Source organism: Danio rerio, chromosome 18, assembly GCF_052040795.2.
Source record: "Danio rerio strain M-AB ecotype USA chromosome 18, GRCz13ab, whole genome shotgun sequence".
NCBI classification, from domain to species: domain Eukaryota; kingdom Metazoa; phylum Chordata; class Actinopteri; order Cypriniformes; family Danionidae; genus Danio; species Danio rerio.
The window spans coordinates 26578973-26592184 of NC_141038.1; the positions used below are offsets into that span (position 1 = coordinate 26578973).

Sequence of the window (13212 nt, forward strand, 5' to 3'; positions counted from 1 at the left end):
GAGACAGTACTGTCTCTTCTTCCAGTGAGACCTGGTCAAGATGGCAGGCAGCACAAAGTTTCACATAAAAATCACAAAAAACAATACCACAAAATTACAAAATCCCCATTCATAAACCCATCAGATCATAAAAAACAATTACAAGTATCCTTTAAGATGTTTTACAAAAGGTGTTTAAAAGTACTCGGGGTCGGAAGTGTGTAAAGATTGAGCCTATTTTGCAGGTCATACCAAGCCCTGGGAGCATAAAAGGAAAAAGCACGTTTGTCAAGTTCTGACAATATCCTTGGGACTGTTAGACGAATGCATGAACCAGATCTAGTGTGTTGGTTATTTACGTGAAATGTTAACATATTAGAAAGTTGGGAATTTACCTAAGAGAACCTTTAAAATAAATAAGTACAGGTGTAATTTTCTCCTTTGATATAGAGATAACCAGTCTAAGGAATCATACAAAATACAATGATGTGTCCGTGAGTCTGCACCTGTGACGAAGCGTATTGCTGCATGACAAACAGAATCTAGTTTTCTTAGCAGAGTAATGGCTGCGTGCATATAAAGATGATCACCATATTTATTAGCCCCCCTGAATTATAAGTTGGATAATAATAATTTTGACCTTAAAATGTTTTTTAGAAATTAAAAACTGCTTTTATTCTAGCCGAAATAAAACAAATAAGACTTTCTCCAGAAGAAAAAATATTATCAGACATACTACGAAACTTTCCTTGCTCTGTTAAAGATCATTTGGGAAATATCAACTATATTTCATCTGTAACTGAATGTATTGTAATTATATTACAACATCGATGCTGTAAAAACAACCTTGTGAAATTCAAAATAGTCACATTGAGCTTTCACCGCAAGTTTAATGTTGGCTTTAAAACTCTAGCGGTGCATAGATCCTATTGGCTTCAGAAGATCAGAAGAACTGATCAAAATAGCTCAGAAAGTTCATCATTGCTGTTCTCTAATTTTGATCACTGTTTTTTCCCCAACACAATAAAACAATTGCGTAAAAGTGGCATGTTTTTTTTTTCAATGTTTTTGTAAAGCACTTTTCTAGTATGGTACAACAAAAAAAATTTCCCAAAATCTTATATTTTCTTGTGTAAAATGTAATAAACTGCTTAGCTTTATCATATGTTGCCTCAGGTCAGAGATAAACCTAAACATATAATCTGAAAGGACTAGATAACAAGCATTTAACCTCTTTTACCACACAATGAAGGCAAAGAAGCTCAGCATCCAGGCTATTTTGGGTGTCAAGTTAATAAGGGCTGTAACCACACGGGTCATTCAATTAAAAGCAAAACAAAAGGATCTCCATTTTTCCTAAAAACAGACACTGTGGTAATCATTAACACATCCTGAAAGCAGGAAACGTAGACAAATCCTCCAAAAGTCCTCCAAGCTGTGACCTGCAGTCAGCGTAATTAAGTTTAGTCATATTGGTTACAGACCGTTTCTATTTTTTTCAAAACACAGGGGTGCTTTTACGGATAAATGCGTTCATTATGTCAAATGGCCTGCTGACGTCTGCGGTGAGACAATTATCTATTTTTAACTTACCCAGAGACATAATATGAGCAACGTGTAGTGCAGTGAATCTCAAATACACTGCAGACCACATGGGTCAAAACATCCTGCAGAAGAAAAAAATATACAACTAAATATTTCAAATAGCTTGGTAATTTTGAACAACTACCTCCTGGAAGAAAAATACCAAACTTCTAGGAAAACATCCAGTCAAAGTTCTCTTCAGGCCTCAAAGCAAAAGCAATCAAATTTGTCTCCGTACTTTTTGGGAAAACATGCTTTTAGGGGCAGTGAAAATAAGAGTGTCCAAAATAAAACCTTTCAAAAATGTATTTCACAAGTCTAAAAAGTACTTTGAAAAACATTTAAGAAGTTTTACACTTTCAAATGTAGAAGTGTAAACAATGTTATTTGATGTAATCATTACCTTTTTTTGTAAGCTGTTTGGACAGAACTGTGTGTAGGTATAGTGTATCCACAGTCATATCGGGGTGATATATACAGAACATGTTTTTTGTTTTTTTTAGTTTCCTAACATTAAAGTAGGATCCAAATCCCTCCCATTTTGAGGTTCATGCAATAGTGCGATTTCCAAGCAACTCTGAACTGATTGATAGCCGCGCATTAACAAGTCTCCCTAGTAACACGTATAATCATATAAGCAAGACAGGACGTGCACAAAGCAACCAGAATAAAAAAAAAAAATTAAAAAAAAGTAATTTAACAGATTTTTTTTGGTGCACATTTGCTTTGTGTAAAGTTGAACACACGATGTAGCTCCCTGGTTCAACAAAGGATCGACTCTTTCACTGGTGTTTTCCCATGATTTATTTTCAGTGCAGCATTCACTTCACCAACACAGTCATCTTACACCGGACACCTTACACCATAAGCCAGACAAAGTAAGAGCTTTGTATACAAAAAGAAAATGAATCCAAACGTAAGCAAACATGAAAGCCATATACAAATAAACAGACATCACTTAAACTTTGTATACAAACTCAAAGCAAACAAACAAACAAACATATTAAACATGAAGTGTCAGTACCTTTTTCTCCAATCAAACCAGAAGCTAAACTTTCAGACCGTAGCAGACCGCACAGCTGGGACGTCATGATCATGTGCGATATTTCTGTGTATCGCGTTTATAATAGTAATCAGTTCAAAATAAAGGACTTCCTCTTTTACACTGAACACTTCCATACCATAAATAACGTAAATATCAAATATACATATAATAAAGAAGAGAGAGGGAAAAAAAAATATATAAAATAATCATTATAAACATATTGTAGAAAAATAGACAAGATAACAAACATCATATCAAAAGTCATTAACACACTTGCTGTGTGTGTGTGTGTGTGTGCGTGAACTTTGTAACAACATTGTGTGTGACTCATCAAAAGGCTTAAATTAACTCCACAACAAACATCAAATAATGATTGGGAAAGTTCTTACTGTTTTCACAAATATTATGTGAGATCTGCCTTCATGTCTGTCACTGTGCTGTTTATCTGACACAGCCAAGGCGGAGATTGAGGCACACTGACAGGTGCGCGGGGAAAATAGCAATAAAGGCACAGGCAATGAAAATCCAATATTCTGAAAGGTATAATAAATAATATAATGGGTGTTTTGAACTGAAACTTTACAGACACATTCTGAATAGACAAAAGACTTAAATCTTGAAAAAGGGGTAAAACAGCTGCTCTTTAAAAAAGTATCAACAGTACGTTTTCTAAAGTGAAAGATTTCTTTTCTGCATATTGCTTAATTTATGCCTCTTAAAAATATTACAGTTAATGTAGGTTCAACATGAAAAGCATCTTAATGTTCCTGGATAAATGTATACTTTTATTCAGCAGATTAATAAATGCATCAAATTTATTAAAAGTGTTAAAGGATTTTATTATGCAACAAAATGATTTTTCTATGAATATTCGGGGTCAAAGAAAATAAAATAAAATTGAAAATAAAGTTTCTTGAAAATAAAGTTTCTTGAGTATTTTCAGAATTAAAGTCTATTTTAGAATTATTTATGAAAGCTCATAAGACAATGATTTTTACACTAATGCTTTTAAAAGAATAAATAACAAGTAAATTGAAAAGATGTCACCTCACAGCAAGAAGGTTGCTGGTTCGAGTCCTGGCCGGACCAGTTGCCGTTTCTGTGTGGAGTTTGCATGTTTCCTTCGGATGCTCCGATTTCCCCCACAGGTCCAAGGATGTGCACTAGAAGTGAATTGAACAAACTAAATTGTCTGTAGTGTCTGAGTGTGCACGAATGAGTGTGTATGGGTGTTTCCCAATACTGGGTTGCAGCTTGAAGACCATCCACTGCTTAAAACATATGCTAAAATAGTTGCAGTTCATTCTACTGTGGAGACCTTTGAAATTGAGAATAAGCTGAAGAAAATAAATGAATGAAATTGAAATGAATTCTCAATAATACTTTCACAATATTTTGATGAAACAAATGTAGCCTATAAATAAAGACACAAGAAAAGTTTACTTACCCAAAATTTGAATGTACTTGTGTATATAGTCAATACAACAACAATTTTAAAAAAATAAAATAATAATAATAATTAACACCACATGAGACAAATGAGTACAGCAGTATGTCCTTTATAAGTTATCACAAATACATTCACTTAAACAAGTAATATGTGTCACATAAAAAAGAAATGCAAAACATCCCCTCCAAAACCCTCCTTAAATACAGAAACACTGCTTGCAATCCTAAAACAGATACAGTACTATGCGGCTTTAATAAATTCCCAAGTTTACATACTTGACGCCCTTCACGCCTGGCCATCCTTGAGCACACATGAGTGTGTGTGAACAGCTGGGTGTGTGTGCTGGATTTGGCTACAATATCACACGCTCTGATAGCTGCCTTACTGTGCAAACATGTTCAGCTACAACTGACAGACAGTTCCAGTGCACCTTTCACAATTACTAAAAACACCTCTGAGCCCATTTAAGCATACTTTGTTTCTTTTTTATCTGTATGTTAGAGTACCTGGACAGTTACAACACAATATTTCCAAGTATAAAGTGAAAGTGTCAGGTCAGGATGTTAAAACTACATTTATTTTCTCCTTAGGAAATAGATTTTTAAGAAAAATGGATTAAATGTTAACAACAGAGTACTGTGTTTAGAGTTCTGTGGTTGTAAACAGATTGTATATGTTTTTTCTGAACCCATATGTTCACATTAGTCTAACAATTGTGTTTAAAAATGGAAATTATCTAGAAAATCTACAAGAAAAATCCACCAATCAGAAAACTGATGAACAAAATGCACCAAAAAGACATTTAGCCCCGCCCACTCCCATAAAGCACTGTTAATGGCATAAAGCTCCATTCATACGCACAATTTTTTATTGTTGGTTATTTTTATATGTATTCTGAGAAAGGTTTATACCAGCCTGGTTGATCTCCTATAATGTTTCTTGCTGGTACAGAAATCTTGGACCTAAAAGCAAGTAAAAACTTGCAAAGATTGTTAACATTACTAGTAAGATCATATTGGACCCCCATAAGCAGCTTGTGGAACTATATTAAGCAGACCAAATGGAAAGCCTCGCAGATAGTTCGGGACTCCACTCATCCTCTTTATTATGAATTTGAAAACCTTCCTTCTGGTAGACGATGCAGAGAACCCACAGCAAAAACAAATATTTTTAAGAAATCTTTTATACCGTCTTCTATTACTAAACTGAAAAAATGGCCATGAAGTAGCTTGTATGTTATGTTGTGGTTTTATAGTCAGGGTTGTGTGTTGGTAACCTGAGATATAGGAAGCTTTGTGTTTGTGCTCTGCGATTGTGTTTTTGCATTTGTTATGTTTGGGAGGCCAAAAAACGAATTTCCAGACGTGGACTTTAAAGATTTCTAATTCTCATTATGACTATTTGACTGTCAAATCATGTGATGTAGTCTGGCATATTTGTTTATGTAGACTACATGTTGCTTTCAATCTATCATCGCCTGATGTCCACGACACACATTGTCATAAAAAAAAACTACATAAATTAAAGAAGTCTCTGTAATTGTGTAATGAATGTTTTCCCACAGACGGAAGTTTCCTGTCTGTGTGTGCTTTCTGAACAAAAACAATAGAAAAATAGATTCATTCTCTTTGGAGCTGCAGGAGCAGTTTCAAAGCAACGGTTATAAACAAAGCAATCAACGGCCAGTTGCCTTCAAAGATACATTCATATAAAATTATATGGTGGCTGAGAGAACTTAACATACAGTAACTTAACAACACATGTGATTACAAAAAAAAAACAAAAAAAAAAAACACCAGTAAATTAAGATAAAAATCTTCATCAGTTTGACAGCATATGTGTGGCAAATCCTCACAATGCAAAACAAAGAAAATGCGCTGCAATTTCTCACAACGCACACAAATAGCATGAATTTAAAAAGAGGGCTGCTAACAAGTTGCTAAACTCACTACAGGCAGTGTCGAAGACATTATATGTCATCAAGCTGAACTGGTCTGGAAAGCAGCCCGCCGCTTGTGTAGGACATTTGGATTTGTCTGTTATTTAGGTATTTTCATAAATTGTATTTGACAGTTTGTAATATTTTTCTAATTGGGAATTCATATTGTGTGTGGATAATGCCTTCACTTATAGAGACCGTCAAAACAGATTAGTTTGTTGATTATTTATTTTAATTAAACAATTTTATGAAGATACTGCTAACCAGTGCAGCCTGTCTCTTTCCTTCTCTCAGTAATGCAAACGTGAAAATACATTTGTTAAAATACATGAATATTAACTCATTTTAACGTGATCAATTGATTTTTCATCGTTTTTTTCTTCTTTATCTGAACACATTTAATTTTGTGGCATAACTGCAATAGTTACACTCCTCCTTAAATGTACTTGGTGACAAAAAAAAAAATTAATGTTGTTCTCTATCCATTTTGGGACTCGCAGGCTTTTGATAGACCTAACCCTCAGGCCTCATCGCTAAGGTAAGCGGGCTGTATGCACGCACAAGATACACTTATTTAAATATTGTCACCTTTGAATTATAAGGCTCTATCGAATGACTTTGAGATATTAAGCGTTAAAGATTTTGTATTCCATATAGCAAACAGTATGTGTGTAACATAAATTTTTTTTAAATAAAAAGTAATGTAAATAAGTTATTTAATAAGAATATATCAATAACTCAATTCTGACAAAAATGTCAGATAGAACCTTATAATTGTACTGTGACAAAATGTCTAATGATAATACTATGTAGGCACATTTCTAAAACATACAGTATGCGTTTCAAAACTTTTACAAAAACTGTAAAGCAAAACAAATGTATTGCCAACAGGAAAACTAATTCTAAAAGGCACGTAAGTCTATATCCACAGATCTGTTTTTTTTGTGTAGTTGTTTGTAATATAAAAGCATGGATCATAATATAATTAACCGAGAAAGTAAATTTTTGTCATGGACCATATTTCTAAAAATAATCTTGCAAAGTTGTTGGAAGCAGGGTAACAAGCACTGTTAATAGCCTAATGTTAGCTTTTCAAATCTTGAGTTTGCATATAAGATCCAAAAGTGATAAAAGTTACATTATCGTGTGAGAATTATCTGGCTGGACAAAACGTGCAAGTGTAATGAACTGTGTTTGATCCCAGAGCTTAGTATTTGCAATCTTCAAAATGCCTATGAGAAAACCATATGGGGATTTTATGCTAGCAGCTGATTGGCCTACAAGGGGACTTCATAATTCCTTCACTCTATAGTCACGGCACAATAAGCAAATCCCAGCTGGGTCAGTCCATTTTTTGGGTCCCCTTGAACCATTTCCATTGAGTTCTGTGCCATTTACATGGGGTGTGAGAAATTGCAGCACGGTTTCTTGATTTGCTTGCCTTGTGAGAATTCTCATCGTGTTTTTAAAATTTTTTTATTTGTTGTCGTTGAGAGGATTTACAACGTATATGGTGTCAAATGGATGAAGATCTTTTCTTAATTTGCTGGTGTTCTTTGTAATTCAATGTGTTTTCTTAAACTGCTGCATGTTAAGCTCTCTCTGGCACTGACAAATTACCCACACCGCATTTTGAATGAGAACAGGAGTAATTTCTGCCTTGGCTATCGATTACCAACATTTATCTTTTTTTTTTTTATCTTTTAAAAATGCAGCAGCACAAAAAAGCTGTATGTTAGTGTACCTGGACAGTTACAACACACTGTTGTCCGGAAATTTGAGAGAAGCTGTGATGTTGTTTATCATCACTATTTACAGTTTAAGCACTTTTTTCTGTTAAATTTGACATGAACTGCTAGAATGCCGATAAAGGTGTTTACATACAAAGCAAAATTGTGGTGTTGGGCCAAAAGCTACCTGTTATGATTGAATTATGTTTCTGCTGTTTTTTTACCTTAGAAATCCAGGTAATGTGTTAACATGACATTACTCACAAACTTATGAAACATTATGAAGCTCTGGAATGTGCATGTAAACAAACTAACTAGGCAACTTTAGTGCTGACACCTTATGGAGAAGCAAAGTAGTGCAAAAACAAAAGTACATAAAAGTCCTATACTGATCAATTTTGCTTCACACAATGTGCGTGGACCCTAGCATACATAAAAAGCAAAGTACACTTTGGGCTCAGCGGTCACAACACTACTCACTATGTCTTTCTAAGGCAACTTTGTCAAGTTTCACATGATGCAGCATAACATTTTTTCCTACTTGAGGCACTAAATTATCATCCAAAGTACTGTCTAAAATGTATACAACAACATAGTGGTAAAACCCCTCTAAAATATTAATTCGAAGTCTAAACTGTACCATTTTAATTGTGAAAAAACAAAACAGTCATACGTTCAGTCATGCCATCTGTGGGCTAAACAGACACATCGACTGTAAAGGCAACATCAACAAAAAAGACAATCATGATTTAGATGTTCCTTATTTTACACAAAATGTTCCAAAGGCTGAAGACAAAATGAAACTCTTATTTCAGGATTTCTGCAGGGTTTTAAAAAGTACAACATTTCAAAATAATAATTTTAAGCCTTAAATGGGTAGTTTACAAAAATATATTTAATTCTGTCATCATTTTCTCATTTGTTTTCCCTACTTTGGAAGTCAATGGTTACTGTTTCCAGCTTTCTTCAGAACATCATCTTTTGTGTTCAACAGAAGAAAGACTCAAACTTCAAATATACGCACGCACGCACGCACACACACAAATAATACATTAACACATATTATGGACTCACGACAAGGGATGCGTTTCTTCTGTACACAAATTAGTGTCATAGGCCCTTTGAAAATCGGTACATTCTTAAGTTAGCGGATGACATCATTATTGTAAGTTTGATGGTTGATGAGGAGGCAGAACATGGACCTGTTGTTGAGTATTTTACAAATTGGTGTTGAGAGGCTGGTCTCTATCTGAACACAGAAAACGAAAGAGATGTGCATTGACCTGCGGCAGAAGCAGGATGTAGTTTTAAGTACTATGGTTGATAACCACCAAATTGAATTAGTGGAAAGTAATAAGCACCTAGGTACTATGGACCTTTTTCATAAGCCTCATAAGACTTTAAAGTTTTTAATATTTTTATTCTTTTTAAAACTTATGAACATTTCTGTGTTTATGTAAGTAGTATATCATCATTTTTTGCCATTCGAAGCAAAGAATTAACGTGTCTATGGGAAAGTACAGCAAATTTGACATCATTTTCTCCTCTGGCTGCCGTCATCAGTCTCACTCGATTATTTTCCTTTTTCTGATAGCCTTTATAACATCATCATATCATTTTTCTTATATTATAAAAAAAAAACAATTGTAAAAAATTATTTGTTGTATTTTCCTATTTACTGTGCTCCAAGTTTTCTTTGATGGCGGCATTTTATAATTTTCATTGATTTGTTGGTTTGCTATCTTAAAAGTAAAACAGAGGAACTTGCTGTCTGAGGTTTTAAAAACTACAGGGATATCAGGGATAAAAGTGCCTGGGTTGTCCTATTTGTATGAAAGGCCATCAGATTACATCTGATATATTTCATTCTGTTTTTGTTTCATTTTAAATACTTCCCTCAGGATCTTTGGCAAAGATTTAAATTTTCATTTATTCCTTTTGCAATTGGTTTGCTGAATTTTAATGGGAAGAGGTAGTTTTTTTTTTTTTTTGTACTATTAATGTTGTTTAATGTTTGTCTTAAGTGTGTGGTGTGATATATGTGTTGTAAATCTAGTATGCTGCAGAAAAAAATTCTCCTAAAAGGTGACAATAAAGTTTACAGTAACAGTATGACAAGAAAACAAAATCAATATTTGTGATTTAGGTCTTTGAAATAAAAAAAAAATGAAATGACATTCATCATGTTTCTGAATTAGTCCTAAAGTCTTTTTTATGAAACCTGCAGAAACCCTGTATTTTCTCCTCTACGATTTGCTTCCATCTAGTGGCCATATTTGGCATTTAATAAACTAAGACACTTAATGAATGATGTAAAAAACAAATGATATGAAAAAAAAACTAACACCGGAAAGGGGCTTCTTATCAAACAGCATGGGGGATTAAAAACCTTTTTAAAATTGAACACTTTGGAAAAAACATCCCCTCTTCATATATTGCGTTCTCACTTATGGTCAAAGATTTACCTGAAATATTCAGTTGTTCCAGACTTTTTCACAGCATTTCCTTCCTTTGTGTGTGTGTAAGGTCCAGTGTTTAAAGAATTCATGTAGGAGGTTTGCATGGTCCCGTGTGCAGCCGCAGCGCCCCCTGTCTGTGAAGAGCACTTAAGGTCCTAAACTCCAGAGGCATTGTGTGTGGACTGGCACTAGATGTGTAGTGGTAAGTTAGTGTATCATAGTAGTGATACTTGACTGGTTTGCCGTCAGGGTCGTGAGCGAAGGGCCAGAAGCCATACAGGTGGATCTCATCACAAAAGCGAGTAGCCATGGTGTACATTAGCAGTCCAGTGGTGGGACGTTTGATCTGGACATGGTTGGTCAGCCAGTAACTGTTAAAAAAACAACAACAGAATAATAAAATAAGAATAAATATATACAATAAATAAACTTTATTAGGATTAACTATACACTCATCATCATTTATTATACAAAAGTGGGTATAATTTTCTTTAATCTACATGTGTTTTTGTAATATAACATTCAGAAAACACAAAAGGTTGTGCAAGCTTTGTTCAAAAGGTTGAGATCAGTAATATTTCAGCTCTTAAACTCAAGGAGGCTACATTTATATAATAAAAAACATAAGACTAGTAAAATTATGAAATATTACAATATAAAGCAACTACTTTCTATTTTAGTGAAGTTTTTAAAGTAATGTCCAGAGGAGCACATGATCGCGGGTGTTCTCTCATCCATAATCAGTAATAATCCAATCAGACTGATCCAAGCCTACTATAAATAGACCGCTTTCACCCTACTGCCTTGTCTTCGTTTTGAAAGAATACCCCCTTCCACCCCATCTACTCCTTTTCCTTTTGTTCTAGGGGGAGCTCTCGAGACCTACCTGATCTCAGACCCCCTTACCTGCTAAAAGACCTGGCAGGGGCCCTGAGTTCATTTATCTGCAAGCTCAGGGTTCTCTACCATGGCAGCATGCCAAACCTGCTAATAGAGTCCAGCAATATCTATGTGAACTCTTCCAATGTCATTTATACATGTGATACAAAGATTTTTTTAAACCCTCATTACTTCAGTGTCATATGATCCTTCAGAAATCTTTCTAATATACTAGATTAATTGTCAAATGTTAAAATGTTGTTGAATTTATATGATCCAGATGTTTCAATGAGCTCAAAGTAAGAACATTCATTTTAAATAGAAATCTGAAATTTTGCTGAAAATGATCATTTTAAAGACTTTAAACAGCTTTTTAATTTCTGAATGAAAACCTATTTTGAGATTTTTAAAGAAACCAAAACACATTTTTTCAGCTTTTCTATAATCTGAAAATAAAAAGGAATAATCTGAAATTTGATGCTCACTCTTTTGTGATCTTAACCATTGCAAAAAAGCATCAAGTTCTTTTAAACAACAAGGATGATGTATTTTATCCCTTTTACAAGATGTAAGATAAGCCTTTCAGCTCAAAATACCCATCAGGTTATTTATTATAACCTCCAGAATCTGCCCATTTTGGTGTCTGAATACATTGTAGCGGTTTCTGTAGCCTGTGGCTTTAAATCTACTGAAATCTACTGTGGCTTTTAAATCTAATGAACTGGTTCTCCCTGCATGTCTGCTTCTCATCATCAGCTAGATCAGATAAACAGCACAGTGACAGAGACAGACTCGGATGAAGCTGAAATACGGCTCAGTCAAAAATACCAAGTAAGTTTATTTGATGTATTTGTGGTGGAGTCTATTTAAGCATTTCTGAAATGATGAGTCTCAAACAAATGTTGTTTGCAGTATACACACACACACTCACAAATTAGAGTTTACTGACACTATGCAGCCGTGGTAATTTCAGCGGTTAAGAATTACATAGCGATTTTACTGTCTTATAAAAATCACAGTTGTAACAAATATTTTAATCCAATTTATTTGCTAAAATAAATGTACTAAGGACATGTGAATACATGTCATTATAGAAACATGGTGCCTGTCAATCAATTTGGTGGGTGAAAAAAAAAAAAAAACGTATTCCTGCATCACAATGGGGTGGACCACAAAATCACTGGGATTTGGGTCCTAATTTAACATCAAGAAATATAAAAAATAAATAAAAACAAAAAAGAGACTTGTTGTGCGTCTATCACTCCAATATGACAATGGGCACACTATACCTACCCACAATTGTGTCCAAACAGCTTACAAAAGTTGATTTTCATCATAGGTGCCCTTTTAAGTGGGCACAAAGTCAGTTATTTCAGGATGATGCTGAAAATACTTAGTATTTGTATCAAACCTGTCATTCTACATTTTCTTTATTTACTTCAAAACTATTCTTTTTTTTACCGTCACTACTAATTAAATCAGACTATTTTAAAAACAAATTAATAGCTTAGTTTACCTCAAACTTTTAAAAAGGTAGCACAGTGTCAGTCAAAATGTAAAAAGGATTATAAAATCCCAAGTGTGTTAACAGCTAAGGTTACTAAAAAAAGGAGCTCAAAAAATAAAAAGCTCAGCTTCTTATGCTAAATCCCCCTTTTTAAAATATTCTCATGCAAAACTCACCCACATCCAGCCCTGACAGCTGTGCAGCTCTTCCACGTTTAAAAAGGAGGAGATCAGACAATTGAACAATGTCCATTAGGATGCACTGAACCCTCTCCAGTCCACTCGCCCCTCAATACCCTTCACAATAGACCTCTCTCTGAGCCTCTGCGAGGTGTCATTCATTCATTCAGGACGGCTCATGCAAAAAGCTCTGGAGGAAAGGAGTTTCAGATAACAAAGAGCATCCAACATCCCCGTCTTAAAGCTGCCTCTATAGACTTTGTAAACTGAGGTTGAGTGTGAAGTTCTTTATTCTCATTCACTGTTAATAAATACTTTGAGTCAGTAAAATCTGTATTTATTTTTTAAAGAGTCTTCTTATGCTTACAAAAACTGCAATTCTTCCTTAAAAATTATAGTAAAACGGTAATATTCTGAAAATACAATTTAACTTTGAGTATTTTAAAATGTAATGTATGATG

At 34.2% G+C, this 13212-nt stretch overlaps 1 protein-coding gene and 1 long non-coding RNA gene across 3 annotated transcripts in view; one reads left to right on the plus strand and one right to left on the minus strand.

The window, feature by feature from the left end:
* Window positions 1-1029: 1029 nt before the first annotated feature.
* st8sia2 (ST8 alpha-N-acetyl-neuraminide alpha-2,8-sialyltransferase 2) overlaps window positions 1030-13212 on the minus strand; it is a 32577-nt gene continuing 20394 nt past the window's right edge. Inside the window, exons 6-7 of one of the 2 annotated variants that reach the window (XR_015514319.1) lie at window positions 10193-10557; window positions 1030-3771 (exon numbers count right to left, since the gene is read on the minus strand). Coding sequence is in view for 1 of the 2 variants with exons in the window: in NM_153662.1 (NP_705948.1) it covers window positions 10272-10557 (286 nt within the window). In the remaining variant the exon portion in view is untranslated. 2 annotated transcript variants of the gene reach the window in all.
* LOC147839739 (uncharacterized) lies at window positions 4149-8821 on the plus strand. Its single transcript, XR_015515011.1, has 2 exons — window positions 4149-5898; window positions 6265-8821. It is a non-coding gene; the product is annotated as an uncharacterized LOC147839739 (long non-coding RNA).